The 19,486-nt window shown below is 44.9% G+C and overlaps 1 protein-coding gene across 1 annotated transcript in view; it reads left to right on the top strand.

Annotated features, from left to right (window-relative positions):
- Positions 1-4,091, top strand: part of XDH (xanthine dehydrogenase) — a 125,465-nt gene extending 121,374 nt beyond the window's left edge. The window contains exons 35-36 of the mRNA XM_040351324.1: positions 1,507-1,674; positions 4,028-4,091. Coding sequence (XP_040207258.1) covers positions 1,507-1,674; positions 4,028-4,078 — 219 coding nt within the window. The 3' untranslated portion in view covers positions 4,079-4,091. The remainder of the gene's footprint in view (positions 1-1,506; positions 1,675-4,027) is intronic.
- The last annotated feature ends 15,395 nt before the right edge of the window (positions 4,092-19,486 follow it).

Below are 19,486 nucleotides of genomic sequence, written 5' to 3'. Positions count from 1 at the left end.
TTGTCCGAAAAATAAATTTATTTAGTTACTCCTGAAATTCGTTTTTATTTATTTTGTTTTTCGTTAAAAAAATGCATTCATACGAAAATCCAAATTAAGGTCGAATCTGTCATTGAAGGTTTATGGTGTCTGTCGAATGTTCTAAGAAGAAGAAGAAGAAGAAGAAAAAAAAAAAAAGAAAAAAATTCGACAGAATCTTTAAAAAAAGAAAAAAAAAAGAAAAAAAAATACGACTCTTCATGTCTCTCTATGTCGAATCTTCATGTCTCTCTATGTCGAATCTTTTCTCTCTATGTCGAATCTTTTCTCTTTATGTAGAATAATATTGGACCAATAGAGTTAAGGTTAGGCACAATTAAGGTCGAATCTGTCATTGAAGGCTTATGGTGTCTGTCGAATGTTCTAAGAAGAAAAAAAAAAAGAACATTCGACAGAATCGTTAAAAAAAAAAAAATGTTGACTCTTCATGTTTCTCTATGTCGAAATCTTTTCTCTCTATGTCGAATCTTTTCTCTCTATGTCGACTCTTCTTCATGTCTCTATAATGTCGAATCTTTTCTCTCAATGTCGAATCTTTTCTCTCTATGTCGACTCTTCTTCATGTCTCTATAATGTCGAATCTTTTCTCTCAATGTCAAATCTTTTCTCTCTATGTCGACTCTTCTTCATGTCTCTATAATGTCGAATCTTTTCATTCTATGTCAAATCTTTTCTCTTTATGTAGAATAATATTGGACTAATAGAGTTAAGGTTAGGCACATTCGACGAAAACGAAAATAAAGCATTTGATTATGTCGGATCTTTCGGTTTTAGTTTTCTGTGCTTTCGTTATCGTTTGTTAAAACGATAACGAAAATACCTGAAATTTGGACGAAAATGCATTCGGACGAAAACGAATGCACAAGTCAACAGCACTAATCATTCTGGAAAAAAAACAACAGGCTGGTTGTACACAAGACAATTGATAGATTCACTTGTGCACAACCAGGGTGCCTATGCATGGATCGAAATTTGGCTGGTCCCTCTTGACAATTTGACAACGTGTCTTTTATCTTTACACATGAACAGACCCTTGAAGATTTTCCATTTTAAATGATGTGCCCTACTGGAAGAAATTACACATGAATATAGTGTACATGGGAAACAGTCTTAAAATTGAATAAGATATGTAAATATTTCAAGAAGGATTATTCATATAGAGGTATTTTTCCCAGTAAACCAGTGCCAGGTCATGTGACCATTGCCCCAGTATTGGCACTGGCAGCATAGTCTCTGATCTTCAGGGAACATTCAGGCAGAGTTGATGTCTGGCTAGTAGTCTCTCAATACCGTTTGGCAAACACCATGTGACCAATGCTGAGGCATTGCTCATGTGACTAGGACACATGGGATGGAGAATTTCTCAATCAGAGGAAAAGTTACAACTCTGAAAATGTATTCTTTAGTTCTGCTTTCATTACATCCTATTGATTGAATTGTTGCGATTTTTGTGTTTTTATATTCCAGGCTGTCGGAGAGCCTCCTCTTTTCTTGTCAGCCTCCATATTCTACGCCATTAAGGATGCCATCACATCAGCCAGAACAGAATCTGGCATTACTGGGCCGTTTAGACTGGACAGTCCAGCCACTCCGGAGAGAATACGAAATGCCTGCGTGGATCAATTCACCAAACTGGTATGAGAGTATTTACAGATCTACACAGTGCAGTAAACAGGAATAGGTCACTAGAATCCTTCACTGCCCAAGCCTATTATCTTGATGGCTTCGGTGAGGTATTGTAACTAAGGATTGCCGATGTATGGGGTTTAAAAATTACCAGACTACACCGTTCAACACAACACTAAACAAATCATTCTATTTGTTACCATTTAAAGCTGAATACTAGACGAAGATGCTACTTGCAGGACTTTTTTGAGTGTCCTGCCAACACACCGCTCCATTGTGAAAACCCCCGGGAGAGGTGCTTTACAGGCGCTTTGCAGGCGCTATTTTTAGCGCTATAATACCTGTAAAGCACCTCAGTGTGAAAGGGGTCTTATAGCTGCAAAGGGTGGCCAACTCAATATTGAACCCTACGGACAAACACTGGGATGCCATTAACCACTTAAGACCCGGACCATTATGCAGCTAAAGGACCTTGCTCCTTTTTGCGATTCGGCACTGCGTTGCTTTAACTGACGATTGCGCAGTCGTGCGACGTGGCTCCCAAACAAAATTGGCGTCCTTTTTTTCCCTGAAATAGAGCTTTCTTTTGGTAGTATTTGATTACTTCTGCAGTTTTTATTTTTTGCGCTATAAACAAAAATAGAGCGACAATTTTGAAAAAAATTCTATATTTTTTACTTTTTGCTATAATAAATATCCCTAAAAAAGATATAAAAAAAACATATTTTTTTCCTCAGTTTAGGCCGATATGTATTCTTCTACCTATTTTTGGTAAAAAAAAATCGCAATAAGCGTTTAACGATTGGTTTGCGCAAAATTTATAGCGTTTTCAAAATAGGGGATAGTTTTATGGCATTTTTATTAATATTTTTTTTTTTACTAGTAATGGCGGCGATCAGCGATTTTTTTTGTGACTGAGACATTATGGCGGACACATCGAACAATTTTTACACATTTTTGGGACCATTGTCATTTTAACAGCAAAAAATGCTATAAAAATGCATTGATTACTGTGAAAATGACAATTGCAGTTTAGGAGTTAACCACTAGGTGGGGCTGTAGGGGCTACAAAAAATAGCGCCGGGCGTACGTAAATTTGTGAATCTGCGTATCTAGGTCATTTGCATATTCTAAGCCGAAAACGATGGAAGTGCCACCTAGCGGCCAGCGTAAATATGCACCCTAAGATACGACAGTTTAAGAGACTTACGCCAGTCGCATCTTAGGCTAATGTCGGCGTATCTTGCTTTCTAAATACAGAAAGAAGATACGCCGGTGCAGATTTGAATTTACGCGCGTATCTGTAGATATGCCGGCGCAGATTTGAATTCACGCGGCATATCTATAGATACGCCGGCATAAATTCTCTCTGAATCTAGCCCCAAATGTTTTACATTCTGACATAGAACAATACTTTGCTGTTAATCTTGATAAGACATGTGCAGAACGGACAAAAATTTGTTTTGGATATGTTACTAATTTCGTTTAGTTGATTTGTTTCAGAATTTGTTTTGTTTTTTATTAAATTAAGTTTAATTTAGGATTTTTTTTTACGAATTCCAAACTCTCAGAATGATTCCAATTTGGATCGATCAAAAAATGATCGACTGATTTGAATTCTGTGTGAAGATTAGCTGGTTGTAGCGAGCTTGGAAGCCTGAGTCTAGAAAAGTTAGAAAACAAATATAGAAAAATAAATTACCGTATTTATCGGCCCATTGCGCGCCCTGGCGTATAGCGCGCACCCCCGAACTTGAAGAAAAATTCCTGGAAAAAATAAAAATACTTACAGTTTGGATGCCTCTCGTCGGTGTCTTGCCCGTCGTCCATCGCGTCCTGCCCGTCGTCCATCGGCGGCCTCGTCCGGTCCTGCGTCCATCGTGGTGTCCTCCCCGCTCCCCGCGCTGAGTTTGAACCACTGCGCCGGCATATACAGAGAGCAGTACACTCGGATATAGTCGGGCCGGCCCAGCTCCTCTCGCGTAAAGGACGTACAGGACGCACAGGACGTGACCGCGAGAGGAGCCGAGCCTGCCCAGTGGTTCAAACACAGTGCAGGAAGCTGGTATCGGCGTATATCGCGCACCCACGATTTTGCTTTGATTTTCAGGGCAAAAAAGTGCGCGTTATACGCTGATAAATACGGTAAATGAATTTCAACATTTGTTACTATTTCATTCAGAGATTTGGATACATTCGAATCTCAGAAAAAACAAAAATTTGTCTGAATTTATATTCAGATCGAAACGAATTGCACATGTCTAACCTTGATGTCCTAATTAATGAACACTGGGATGACATATATTGAATATATGAATATATTGTATGTGGAAGCATACTGTTTATGTTTTATTCTTCATAGTGTCCAGCACCAGAACCGGGAACATTCAAACCATGGTCTGTGAGAGTATAATGGATCACCTTACCTCAGAATGGACTACAGGAATAAATCGAGGGATTCCGCTGTTGGAAATCGGCACTGGGATTTTTTTTCAGAATTTGTGAACATATTGTGTTATATGGATGATAGCAATCACATAAGACAATCACATAAGACAATCACATAAGACAAGAAGACTACATTTCAGTTTGTTTTATCTGTGACTAATAAAGAATGGGATTTTGATGCTCAATGCTTTATGTAAAATTACTTGAATTGAATGGATATTTTATGTATAATTTATTTCAGCTGTCCTCCAGCTTACCACCAAGAAGCAGAGAGGAAGTATTGAGTGAAAGCAGTCTGGCGGTCAATGAGTAAAATGAGATACAGGCCAGGGCCCAGGGGTGTTCATGCTACAAATTGCTCATGTACAGTATAGCATGTAGGGAATATATTCAAAGAGGGGCTTCACCTGAATCCTCAAAGTTGAAAAGGGCTTCCATATCGGTCAGTAAAACTCCTGTGAGGAGGGAGTGGGGTGTGGCTTACTGGCACTGTGCATGTCAATGGATGCACACAGCCCGGTTCGGGAGTGTACATGCACAGGTACCCCCATAGCACATGGCTTGCTAAGGCACCCTGAGGATGGCGGAGCGGGCAGCCTTAGCGGGGTAGTGACAAAGAGAAGGTAAGGGACTGCTATGTGCAATATTGGTGCACAGAGCAGGTTAATATATCCTTGTTTCATTTTAACAGAAAACAAGATCTTTTAATATATTTTTTATGCTTACTTTTGTACCGTGTTTCCCTGGAAATAAGACCTACCCTGAAAATAAGACCTACTGTGATTTTTGGGGAGGGCTGCAATATAAGCCCCACCCCAAATATAAGCCCTAAGGCCCCGTACACACGACCAAACATGTATGCTGAAACTGGTCCGCGGACCAGTTTCAGCATACATGTTTGGTCGTGTGTAGGCGCGAGCGGGCAGATTTCCAGCAAACATTTGCCCGCCGGGCCTTTTCCCAGCAGACAAATATTCCTGGACGTGTTTTAAAACCGTCCGCTGGAATCCTGCCCGCTCGGACATGTACGGTCGTCAGTACAGACCTACCGTACATGTCCGAGCACCCGCCGTCCCTCGCATGCGTCGAATGAGTTCAACGCATGCGTGGAAGCATTTAAATGGCAGGCCCGCCCACGTCGCCGTGTCATCGTCGCGGTGATGACGCGGCCACGCCCCGCGTATTGTTTACGCGCGGACTTCTGTACGATGGTTAGTACAGCCATCGTACAGAAGCCCTCGGGCAGACATGTACGGTGAAACGGTCCGACGGACCGGTTTCATCGTACATGTTTGCTCGTTAGTACCCGGCCTTAAGTTAACCGCTTGCCAACCGCAGCACGACTATTTACGTTGACAGAATGACACGGCAGGCAGATTGGCGTACAGGTACGTCCCTTTAAATCTGCCGCCCAGGGAGTTCCCGGGAGTCCTGCGATTGCGGTCGGCAAGGGTAGAACAGGGGAATGCCTTTGTAAACAAGGCATTCCCCTATTCTGCCTAGTGACACTGTCACTGATGACCGTTCCCCGTGACCGGAAATGGTCATCAGTGACGAGTCACGTGTAGCCACGCCCCCTAAGAGTAAGAATCACTTCCTAGAGAACGCTTAACCCCTGCAGCGCCACCTAGTGGTTAACCCCTTCACTGCCAGTGTCATTTTTACAGTAATCAGTGCATTTTTATAGCACTGAACGCTGTAAAAATGACAATGGTCCCAAAATGGTCTCAAAAGTGTCCGAAGTGTCTGCCATAATGTCACAGTCCTGATAAAAATCGCTGATCGCCGCCATAACTAGTAAAAAAAAATATTAATAAAAATGCCATAAAACAGTCCCCTATTTTGTAGATGCTATGGGCCAAATTCTCAAAAGAGATACGCGGACTTAACTCAAGTTTTCTAAATTTACACGGCGCGTATCTTTGCGCCCGATCTTCAAAACGAGTTAAGCCCAGATTTCCGTATTTTCAGTCCTACCTAAAATAGTTACACCTGCGCATCCCCGGGCGCAAATTACGCTAGTCTCGCCGCTGTTTTTGATAGGCAAAGATGCAAATGAGGGAGTTAGGGCGATTCTCAAAATTAAGTGTATGCGGCGTATTTCCCGCCCTGTGCGCACCTGTTAGTTTCCCTGACTAAATTTCCACATTATAAAAGCAGCCCTAATTTTACACATGCCGTGGAAGGGTTTGCTGTAGGTAGTGACTAGAGCATGGGTGCTCAACCTGTGGCTCTCCAGCTGTTGCGGAACTACAATTCCCATGAGGCATTGCAAGCCGCTGACAGGTACAAGCATGTCTCCCAAAGGCTGAGGCATTATGGGAATTGTAGTTTTGCAACAGCTGGAGAGCCACAGGTTGAGCACCCATGGACTAGAGCTATAGTTGAGAAGGATCTGTCTTTAAAAATGCCAGGGGCATCAATGATTCTGACGGCACTTGCCGCCTTACAGGCACAAAGGAGGAGGAGGGCACAGAGGAGGAGGATGAGGGCACAGGCGAGAGTTTATCGGCCACGGCGTGATCTTTTTCAAATGCCAGATTATGAGGTGTATGGCAACTACAGGTTTGATAGGGAAGCCATCCTGGAGATCACCCAACTACTTCAGGAGGATCTTATCACCCCAACCAGACGCTCCCATGCCCTGACACCTCTACATAAAGTGATGGCAACCCTCCATTTTTTATCCAGTGGCTCATTCCAGCGTGCATCTGGAGGTCTGGCTGGGATGGTGCAGTCGACAATGAGCCGATGTGTCCATCAGGTGGTCCCTGCCATACTGCGGCGCATGACCAATCAATTTGTGAAGCCCACCCAGGAGGAGCAGCGTCTGCAAGCCATGACTGACTTTTACAGCATTGCTGGCTTCCCAAGGAACATCGGGGCGATAGACTGCACCCATGTGGCACTACAGCCCCCCCATGAAACTGAACAAAAAAGTAAAAAAGTGATAAGCGCTCCAGGTATGTGCAAAATGCAACCAAGGTGTATACGTAAATGAATAAACCACAATCAAAGAGATAAAGTGACCAAGCTCAAAAAGTGCAGTACGTGCCGAAAAATGATTATAAAAAAGCATATAATCTGATGTGATACATAGAGAGGATATCCAGTCCTCTAGAAGTCCATAAGCTCTGTAAAGCTAACACATAGATATATAAAAATAATATACCGATAAACAAAGTGTATATAGGATGGTTTAAAGGTGAGTGAACAAGTGTATAAAAGTGCAACAGTGGTGTTGATGGGACAGTCTATAGGTAGAGATGGTGAGATGCATCCAAAGAAGATATCTATGTAGAAGGTAGCAGTGAAACAATCCTCATTAGTCTTGTAGTGCCCTTACCATGAAGGTGCTATATGTGCGCATATAGGGATATCCCTCCGGGTCTGCGATCGTTCCTGTTCTGGGGACAGTCAGTGTATGTTGTTCCAGCAGCTGTGTTCAGTTAAGCTCTCCTGGGCGTTTGAAGAAAGGCCTGGATTCTTTCCTAGATACCTATCTAGGTATCTAGGAAAGAATCCAGGCCTTTCTTCAAACGCCCAGGAGAGCTTAACTGAACACAGCTGCTGGAACAACATACACTGACTGTCCCCAGAACAGGAACGATCGCAGACCCGGAGGGATATCCCTATATGCGCACATATAGCACCTTCATGGTAAGGGCACTACAAGACTAATGAGGATTGTTTCACTGCTACCTTCTACATAGATATCTTCTTTGGATGCATCTCACCATCTCTACCTATAGACTGTCCCATCAACACCACTGTTGCACTTTTATACACTTGTTCACTCACCTTTAAACCATCCTATATACACTTTGTTTATCGGTATATTATTTTTATATATCTATGTGTTAGCTTTACAGAGCTTATGGACTTCTAGAGGACTGGATATCCTCTCTATGTATCACATCAGATTATATGCTTTTTTATAATCATTTTTCGGCACGTACTGCACTTTTTGAGCTTGGTCACTTTATCTCTTTGATTGTGGTTTATTCATTTACGTATACACCTTGGTTGCATTTTGCACATACCTGGAGCGCTTATCACTTTTTTACTTTTTTATTACTTTTTGTGTTATGTGAACACTTTTAGATATAGCTGCCCCGGGTATTCTATATATATATTTATTCATTTAATATATTATTTACACTATTTTTACACTTTGGTCTACTCACAGTAGCGCATTGGAATTATATATATATTTTTCACATGAAACTGAACACCTGTTCAGAAACAGAAAAGGCTGGCATTCGATCAACGTCCAGATGATTGTAGATGCCCATGGCCTCATCTGGCACGTTTGTGCCAAGTTTCCAGGGTCGTGCCACGACAGCTTCATTCTACGGCAGACCAAGATCTACCAAGACTTGGAGCAGAATGTGTATGGAGACAGCTGGCTGATTGGTGAGTGACATTGGTGTCAGGTATGCCCCCCCCATGATGCAGACATCACAAGGGGCACATGCATGACTAATATCCTCCTGTCTTTTCCCTTACAGGTGACTCTGGATATGCGTTGGGACCCCACCTGATGACCCCCTTTAGGAACCCCCAAACACCCGGAGAACGCAAATTCAACGAGGTGCACATCCAGACCCGGTCAATAGTAGAGCGGACATTTGGCCTTCTCAAGTCCAGATTCAGATGCCTTGACAAGACTGGGGGTACACTCTTGTATTCCCCAGACTTTGTCTGTCAAATTATTGGGGCATGTTGCATCCTCCATAATTTTGCTCTGAGAAGGGGCCTGCATGTTGAGATATGTCCTGACCTAACCCCCCACCCAGGCAACCCCCCCCCCCCCCCCAACCACCTCTACCCGGTCTGCTGAGGGCCAGGCAATAAGGAGACAACTGGCTGAAGGCATCTTTGCCCAGTAAATGGACCCTAATTATCTTTATTTTTTTGCTTTGCCAAGAAAAAATCACAGAGATTATGTGACCTTTAAACATTTTCTTTGCACATAAAATGCACATTACTTATATGTCAATGAGAATGTCTTTTTTGATACAAAATGCACATTAATTATCTCACAATGAGAATGCATGAATACACGTCACTGTGGTCCCTAGCACAGACACATCACATGCACATCGAATTGGATTAGATCCAAGTACCCCCCCCCCTTTGGTACTTGGGAGCGCCCCGCCACGGCTCCAATTATGTCACTGTGCATTCATACACCATTCAGGAACCTAGGATGACTTCTCCCTGGTTCTGGGGATCCATACTCCACCAAAACTGAGGGTGACACCCTTATGTTTTCAGGAATGCCACCCCCCCACATTCACACATCATTCACACACATAAACCAAATCATAAGTACAGTATAAAAAAAAATAAACAAAAGTACCCCTGCAACTTAATGATGTTGCCGAGTGCTCCTTCTGGGCTGACCACGGGCACGGCCACGGGGACGGCCACGGCCGACTGGGGGATCTTCACGGGGGGGGCGGTCTGTGCAGGGGAGGGAGTATTTTCATGGGGGGGTCTGTGCAGGGGAGGGAGTATTTTCATGGGGGGGGGTCTGTGCAGGGGAAGAAGGAGCCTCCCCTGGTGTCTGTCCTCCTGCTGGCCTGCCCTCCAAGGCCACGGCTATCCTTGTCAGACAGGCAGTAATGTCAGCCGTATTAGCCTGGCCAGCCCGGGTATTGGCCTGCACAGCCCGGGTATTGGCCTGCACAGCCTGGGTGAGGGCAGTCACCTCCTGGGCCACGCCTGTTGTTGCGTTTTTCAGGTCCCACAAACACGTGATGACCCCCACTGAGTTGGTGGCCACGTCACCCAGTGACTCCCTCATTAAACCCAGGCTGTGCTCCACCTTGCTCATAGATTTTTTTAGTTCAGCCAGACTGCGGGTCTGCCGGGCATTGTCCCTCAACAGACTGACCGGCAGACGCACAAACCCCCCCCTGGTTTCCGGGGTCGGCCTCCTACTTGCCCCTGAGGCTTGTGGCCTTGGAGGAGGGGTTGGAGTGACCCATGGGTGCTGCTGCATGTTGGAGGAGGGTTGGGAGGGGCCACCCATGATGGTGGCCTGACTGCTGTGCGCCTCTGGGGTTCCCTCAGGGGATGACTCAAAGGTCATATCTTGGCCCATCAGGATTTGCTGGCCAATATCAATATTCTCATCTTCCTCCCCCTCATCCTCCTCCCACTCAACATCCAAATTAGGGGAGTTGTGGGCACTCCCCTCCCATGGCGAATCCTGCCCTTCTTGGGACTCTGCATCAGCCTGTCTTGGGGGTGGTGCAGCAGCCTGCACTGATGGGCCAGCAACCTCCTGCCCTGATGGGCCAGCAACCTCCTGCCCTGATGGGGCTGCCACCTCCTGCCCTGATGGGGCTGCCACCTCCTGACCTGATGGGGCTGCCACCTCCTGCCCTGAAGGGGGTGCCACCTCCTGGGCTGATGACCCAGCAACCTCCTGGGCTGATGGGGCTGCCACCTCCTGGGCTGATGACCCAGCAACCTCCTGGGCTGATGGGGCTGCAACCTCCTGGCCATCTGGGGAGGACACAAAACAATCACAGGTTGGTGGATCCACACACTTGGCACATCTTCCCTTCCCCCACCCACACATGCTAATCACCAGATAGAAAATTAAAAAAATTACCTGTCCTCATAAGAGGATCAGAGTCAAAGCCAGGCAGGCCCACCACCTGCTGTGGGTGGAAACACTGGGCCACTGCCCATTCCTCCTCACTCATCCTGACTGGGCAGGGTCCCCCTCCTCCAGTGCCCCTGGTATGGGCATGCAGCGTTGCCAGCTTGTTCCGGGACACGCTCTTCAAATCATTGATTTTTTTTTTAACTCCAGTGATGGTCCTGGTCTCCCCCCCCCCCCGCCGCATTGATCCGATCGGTGATCTTTTTAAGGATCTCCTTCCTCCTGGCCGGGGTGGTGTTGTGGCTCTCAGGGCCATGGAGAAAGCGCCCATATTTTATGATGCCCTGAGCAAGAATATGCTTCTCTGCCACTGTAAAATTTAGCTTCCTGCGCTTGGGGGCCATGACAGACAACACCCAGCAACAGAAAACTCACCCAAAAAACAATCAACAATACACACACACAACAAAGAAAAGAAAAACAAGCAAAAAAAAAAAAAACAGACAGCTACTATAAATTCTAAAACAAACAGGCAAAAAAGGGAAACAAAAAACAATCACACACCAAAAAAGAAACACTTATCAAAAACAAACGGGCAAACAATCAAAACAAATAACAAATTATCAAAAACAAACACCAACTATACTCTCCAACTCCTCAACAACTTTTCTCACAAACACATCTTACCAACAAACACTGACAAACGTTCAAAGCAGAAGCAACTTGCTTTAGGAAGGGAACACAGGGAAATACTTTTGCAATAGAAGTGTGTTTGACTGGGGCTATTTAGACACAGGGCGATCCTCAAACTAAGTACGCTTGGCCTTTTACCTATCTCACTGATTGCGAGGAGCAAAGTTCTGCACATGCCCAGTGAGGTCCAGATTCGTGCGCGCATGCGCAGTACGGCCGGCCCTTCATTTGCATGGGGTCACAGCTCATTACAATGAAGCACGCCCACTTCATTCCCACTTGCCATAACCACGCCTTACGCCTTGGAACTTAGGTTAAGGATGGTGCAATTTTGTGCGCAAATGCGCTGTGGATACGGCACTTACGACACCAACTTAGGGCGCCGTAACTTAAATGACATAAGTTAGGTAATACTAAATTTGCACAGCTTTTTGAGAATTTTGCCCTATATATTTTGCGCAAACCAATCAATAGACGCTTATTGCGCTTTTTTTTACCAAAAATATGTAAAAGAATACATATCGGCCTAAACTGTGGAAAAAATAATATTTTTTTTATAGATTTTTAGGGGATATTTATTATAGCAAAAAGTAAAATATATTGCAATTTTTTCAAAATTGTCGCTCTTTTTTTGTTTATAGCGCAATAAATAAAAACCGCAGAGGTGATCAAATACCACCAAAAGAAATCTCTATTTGTGGAAAAAAAAGGCGTCAATTGGGGGGCGGAGCTAGCCGGGGACCGCAATGGACGCTTGAGAGCGGAGCTCCTGAGATAGCAGGCTGACAACGGCTATTATCAGCCCATCCGAGCGACCAATTCATCACCCTGCACGGCGGAACGGTAGCAGAACAGGCTCCGGACAGAGCGGGCATGACCAAGCCAAAAAAAACGGGGAATCTTCCCCAAAAGCTAACGGAGTTCTATCCCCTCGAGGCCAAGCAACATGGCGCCGGAGCGACTTCCACGCCGACGGCGGGCCCGCGCTCGCAGGCACACACGGACGGCAGAAATAACAAAAGGAGCAATCCTCCTCGGTCATCCACATCTCCTCCACCTACACCCTCTTCGGGAAGCCCAGAGAAGTCCAGATTCAGAGTGGATGCCACAGATGAGGAGGTGAGCGCTTTATCTATTTCTGGGGAGGAATCTAGGGAGGACACGAGGGAAATCCCTTGACACCTTCCCCACGGCCAATCAACCTGTAATGGACACGGTCCTGAAGGAGATGCTGGTTTCCCTGAGAAGCTCATTACACACTGACATGGTGTCATGCCTCCACAAATTTAGCAGAGAACTGGGATCAGTTACAGAAAGAGTGACGCATGTGGAAGTTAAAATGGGGGAATTTGCTGACACAATAAACGACCTGGTGGATGCTAATGATGGGAGGGAGGATGAGCTGGAGGCACTTAAAACGAAAATGGCAGATTTAGAAGACTTAAGCAGGAGGAACAACGTTAAGATAAGGGGGATCCCTGAGACAGTGCAACAAGCTGATCTACGTCAATATGTCTCCCAACTTCTGACTGCCACCCTCCCTGACATGAAGGAGCTGGACTTTAATATAGACAGGATCCACCGATTACCCAAACCCTCATACCTGTCAGAGAACATACCCAGGGATGTTATTATGAGATTTCATTTTTACTCCACCAAGGAACAGTTGATGGCAGCATCAAGGGCAAAAGGGAAAATCCCTGCACCATACGACAGTCTGCAATTTTATGCGGACTTGTCGCAATTCACGCTGCAAAAACGCAGGAATTTAAACACAATAACAAAAGCACTCAGGAACCACAACCTTAGCTACAAGTGGGGCTTCCCGACGAAATTAATTGTCACTAAAGAAGGAACGGACTATGTGATTGACTCCATGAACAGGGGCCTGACCTTCCTTAAAACATGGGGGATTACACCTGACCCTCAAACTCAGGACCCAGTAAATCCAGGACGCTCTGCACAGCCTCAGGATTGGCACAAAGTGAATTCGAGGAATGCTCGCACCCATAAATAGCTCGGATGGGCATGACTTGTTTTATATCCTCCTGCTAAGGGAGAAGTACGTACGGTCCGTACTCTACTTACAGCTCGGACTTTCCTACCCTAGTTTATCTGAGTGGCCATGAGCCACACTCTTGTTCAATTTTCATCAGTTGGGCTATTCGCCTATGTTGACTGTTTTTTTTCTTTTGTAGTTATATTCTTGTTTTTCTCCCCATTCGGATCCAACCGACGTCTCGGCGAGTGCACTGAGTCCATTCCATTTGGTCACAGGAAGAAACGATGGCCTCAAAAGTGTCTACAGCATATACCAACAAAGACGATCAATCTTCTGACAGTGAGTAAGAAATATTCACCTCATTCCACCTCACCATACCACATATCCAAATGGCGTTAAAGTTCATGTCAATCAACGCCAAGGGCCTTAACCACCCGGCAAAGAGGCGCTCATTGTGGAAGGAAGCCATACACCAGCATTGTGACATCTTGTGCGTTCAGGAGACTCACTTCACCCTGACCTCTCCCCCTAAATGCAGTCATCCCCAATTCCAACACTACTTTTATGCCAATGCGGATGCGAAAAAGAAAGGTGTGATGATAGCTATAAGAGATTCAGTAGCTTTTAAGCTGCACTCACTGGTGACTGACCCCCAGGGTCGCTTTTTGATCCTGACCTGTGACATTGACTCCACTGCCTACACTATAGGGAACATTTATGCACCAAACTATGGACAGATTCGTTTCTTTAATAAAGTTATGAAGAAATTAAAGGCTGTGGAGAAGGGTAGGGTTCTACTGTGTGGAGATTTCAACATCACCCCGGACCCCTCAGTGGACTCCACAGCAGTTCACAAACGGACTCCTGTATCCTTGGGAGACTCCCTGAGGGCTCATGAACTGTTTGACTCCTGGAGGTGTCTCAATGCGGAGGAAAGGGACTTTTCTTTTTTTTCCAACTGCCATAGGACGTATAGTAGAATTGATCTGTTCTTAGTAGATAAACGCTTATTGTTTGATTGCACAGATGCCCATATTAACACCATTACTTGGTTGGACCATGCCTCGATCACATTGTCTATTGGCAAGAATAATAACAAGGGAGGCGCACGCATCTGGAGAGCGAACCCTAGGCTGTTCCAGGATGGTCCGACCAGGTCCAGGATTGAGGGCCATCGGTGTCTGATCCAGGGGTGCTTTGGAATGCCCACAAGGCATATGCAAGAGGGATATTGATCCAACAGGGGGCAAGGAGTAAGAGGTTGAGGCAGGCACATATGACCGACTTAATCTCAGAAATAGAGACTCTTGAGAGGCAAAACAAAAGTAGAATGACCCCCAATAATACAGCCCGACTGTCACAGCTCCGTACTGAACTTCGCCTGTTGTTCCAAGAAGACTTTGAGAAGTCTTCAAGGAGACTGAAACTACAATATTACACTAGCGGCAACAGAGCAGGCAAAATGCTAGCTAATAAAATTAAGGGCCAAAGACGCAAGACGCAGATCCCTTTTATTATTCACCCAGTGACGAAGACTAGGCTTTACCACCCCCAGGAGATAGCAGATGCCTTTAGCCGATACTACAGCATGCTGTATAATCTTAAAGACGACCCTAATACTCCCCAACCGACCGTCTCACTGATAGATTCATTCCTGCAACAAGTAGACCTCCCGAAACTCACTCCTGAACAATTAGATGAGTTAAATTCCCCCATTACAGAAACAGAGGTGGGCAAGGTCATCAAAAATCTCCCCAACAATAAATCTCCGGGGCCAGATGGCTTCACGGGAGAATATTACAAATTCTTTCAAGATACCTTAGTTCCACATCTGGAGAAACTTTTTAACTCAGTGGCGACAGAGTCTCTGATTCCCCCAGAAATGTTGAGGGCTATGATAGTGGCACTACCAAAACCCGGAAAGGAACCAGATGTCCCCCAAAATTTTAGACCAATATCGCTGCTTAACAACGATATAAAGATATACGCCAAAATACTTGCGAATAGGTTAGTAGACATATTGCCCAAATTAATTGACAGGGACCAATCGGGATTTACTAGGGGGCGGCAGACATCAGATGCCACCCGCCGTTTGATCAACGTGATACATGCGGCGGTTGATGGGGGAACGCCTTCTCTGCTCCTGGCACTGGATGCAGAGAAGGCGTTCGATAGGATTCATTGGCAATTCCTCTCCAGGGTATTGGATAAGTTTGGGTTCAGGGGATTCATCTACTCGGCTGTGATGGCTTTGTATACCCTTCCCTCCGCACAGGTGTATGTAGCAGGAGCCCTGTCTACTCCGTTTACCATATCTAATGGGACAAGGCAGGGGTGCCCCCTCTCGCCATTGATTTTTAACCTGTTGATGGAACCACTAGCTTCCTATTTACGTAGCCACCCTGATATCTCAGGCATCACAGCGGGGGGGAAGGAGCATGTCATCAGCCTTTTTGCTGATGATGTCATCCTGATGCTATCAAAAGCAGAAACCTCCTTACCTGCGGTACATGAGGCTCTAAAAGCATTTAATACAGTCTCGTACTATAAAGTTAACGAGTCTAAATCATTTATACTAAACTTGGGCATTCCATCAGAGGATGAGGGCTATCTTAAAAAGAAGGTTCCCTTTGTATGGAAAAAAGAGGGCATCGCCTATTTAGGCATCACCCTAACCCCCAGCACTAAAGACCTCTTGAAGTCCAACTTTACACCCTTTCTCGAAACACTAAATACCAAATTGAAGGCTTTAGCGAAAACAGAACTGTCATGGCTGGGTAGACTGGCTGCCTTCAAAATGCAGATCCTCCCACAAGTGTTGTATCTGTTCCGCACGCTCCCCATAGTCATACCAAATTCCTACTTTAAATCTATGCAATCCCTGATTAACAACTACTTATGGCAGGGAGGGAGGGCGAGATGTGCATTTAGTAAGCTAATCAAACACAGAAAAGTGGGGGGGATAGGCCACGTTCACATTCAGGATTATTATTTTGCTGCCATACTGACTCAACTTAAACAATGGTTCTTGCCAGACTCCGAGGCTGTATGGAAAAACCTAGAAGAGACTCAGGTCCCACAGAAGAACTTATTGAACTTCCTACTGACAGCCCATAAGGCAGGTTCACTCACCACGAAATTAGCCCCACCTATCCAAGCCTCGGTAAGAGCATGGATGTATCTGTCTAGAGACACAAAAAGGGAGGTGGACGTGTCGCCGGTGGAACTTCCATTGTCGGCACTGAGACTTCTAATACCTAGCTTAAAGATCTCAACCTGGATGGATAGGGGGCTTCAGTATGTAGAGGACATAGTGGAAGGGTCCCACATTAGGTCATTTGCCAGACTCCAAACAGAACATAATCTCACAACCTCCGACCAATATGCCTATATGCAAATAGACCACCTGTGGAGAACCACACCAAATTTGCTTACCGGTATACCGAGGAGGATCTTGAAGTTCTACAGGGAATACCAGGGCTCGACAGGTGGAATATCTATTGTATACAACACCCTACAAGGTAAATTAGTGTGTGAGAAGTCTCAACATATGGTAGCCTGGGAAAGAGAGCTGGGGATAGAGTGCACAGCCGGGGAATGGGAAAGATCATTTAAACTTACCTACGCATCTACGAGAAGTACCAATTTAAGAGAAATGCAACAAAAAATCGTACTAAGATGGTACCTTACCCTTCCCTGGAACCTCACCACTTTGTTGGAGGGCCTGTGGCGAAAAAGGGTCACTTTGCCACATTTTGTGGTCATGTCCCAAACTGTACCGAGTCTGGCAACAGACTGAGAGATTGATAGCCGTAGTGATGGGTGCACATTGCACGTTATCGCCGGCTATGGCGCTACTTTCACTAGACCTATATAATGTACCGCCAGTGTTTAGGACCATAGTTTCGAACATTATCTTGGCGACACGCCTCGCTATCCTGAGACACTGGAAGTCCACAGAGGTGCCCACGTTCACAGAAATCATTCATATCATACATACCCACGGCACATATGAAATACTTCACTCATCGGCCATGGGTAACTATGATAAAATATCACGAGAGTGGAAAGAATGGTTGAACTGGTTTGAGGGAGGGGCATGTATGTAAAGGGATCCGAACAATGTTATACGTTGTGATGTCAATCTGCAACACTTGATACTGTCATGGTCTATAAGCGCACGTCACCCTGGAACTGAATGTGGGAGAATCTTGTTTTGTTTTAGTTTGTTTTATCTATTTTGTTTTACTATGTTTTCATGGACAGTACTTGTATATTAGGAAACCCAGTTAAATTAGTCCTAAGTGCTCGTCCTATATCCAACTACCACATATGCACGAGATGGGGTAAGGTACCAATGTCATAAGCATTATACCCATAAAAAGGGACATATCTTCAAGCGGGAGGAGGGCGGGTTGCTGGTTGCACTCCCTGGAGCGACCATGGAGAAGGATCGCGAGGGGGGGGCGAGAGGCGACCTCGTGTCCAATCTCTCGACTGAACATTCTATGATTATATGTATATAAGAAATACTTGGAGTTGTCCTTGCTGTACCCAATACCCTATGTGATATCTTTTTTGTTTTATCAGATGCTTGTGAGTTGTTTGGAAAAAAATTCTTTTTCAATAAAAAATATTGGAAATAAAAAAAAAAAAAAAAGGCGTCAATTTTGTTTGGGAGCCAGGTCGCACGACCGCACAATTGTCAGTTAAAGCGACGCAGTGCCGAATCGCAAAAAGTGGCCTGGTCTTTGATCACCAAAATGGTCTGGGGCTGAAGCGGTTAAAGTGCTTTTTAAATCCTAGAATCCTTTATATTACAGTATTATATAATGTAAGATGTGTGTGTTTCTGTATTCTAATTGTACCAAATATCTTTGTTACAGTGGCACTCGGCGCTCATCTGATCTCCCGCTGCTCTTCTCCTCTTCTCCCGGCTGTCAGCAGGGGATCTCAGCCCTCCCCCTGCATACAGAGTTCCGGCAGGTCATGGAAGCGCCAAGCGGCAATATAACTAATGTATTTGCCACAATTAAATTTCAGAAACACAATTTCCATGTCACTGGTCCCAAAAAAAGAGTCAAAAGCATCTGATCTGTCCGCCGCAATGTCGCAGTCCTGCTAAAAATCACTGATCACTGCCATTACTAGTAAAAAAAAAAAATAATAATAATAAAAATGCCATAACTAGCCCCTATTTTGTAAACACTAGTAGCCAGATTCAGATAGACTTACGCCGGCGTATCTAATGATACGCCGCGTAAGTCCATGGATGCGCCGTCGTATCTATGCGCCGTATTCTTGTACTAAGATACGTCTGAATTTTGGCTTCCTACGACCGACGTAAGTCTCCTACGCCATCGTATCTTGGGTGCCTATTTACGCTGGCCGCTTCCATTGATTTACGTGTTGAATATGCAAATGACCAAAATACGCCGTACTTGTGCCCGTCGCATGAGTATACGCCGTTTATGTAAGGTGTACGTCCGGCGTAAAGATAAACCACCAAAAAGCTGGTCTAAGTCATTTAGGGTATGGACGTCGGAACTGCTGTCGGATTTTATGTTGTTTACGTAAGTCGTACGTGAATGGGGCTGGGCGTAGGTTACGTTCACGTCGTTGCCATTGAGCCGTCGTATCTTAGGGAGTATATGCAACGTGATTCTGAGCATGCGCCGTTCGTACGGCCATGCATTTACATGGGGTCACGATTCATTATAATACAACACGCCCACTACCTGCCTACTTTGAATTAAGCGAGCTTACGCCGGCCCATTTACGTTACGCCGCCATAACTTAGGGAGCAAGTGCTTTGTGAATACTATACTTGCCTCTCTATGTTACGTCGGCGTAGCGCAATCAATATACGCTTATTGAGATTTATTTTTTACCAAAAATATATAGAAGAATTCATATTGGCCTAAACTGATGAAGAAATTCGTTTTTTTACATTTTGTTTTATTGGATATGTATTATAGTAAAAAGTAAAAAATATTGGTTTTTTTTTTTCAAAATTGTCAGTCTTTTTTTGTTTATAGCGCAAAAAATAAAAACCG

The sequence above is a fragment of the Rana temporaria genome, chromosome 4 (assembly GCF_905171775.1).
Source record: "Rana temporaria chromosome 4, aRanTem1.1, whole genome shotgun sequence".
In the NCBI taxonomy this organism is placed as follows: domain Eukaryota; kingdom Metazoa; phylum Chordata; class Amphibia; order Anura; family Ranidae; genus Rana; species Rana temporaria.
This window is presented reverse-complemented; position numbering and strand designations above follow the sequence as displayed.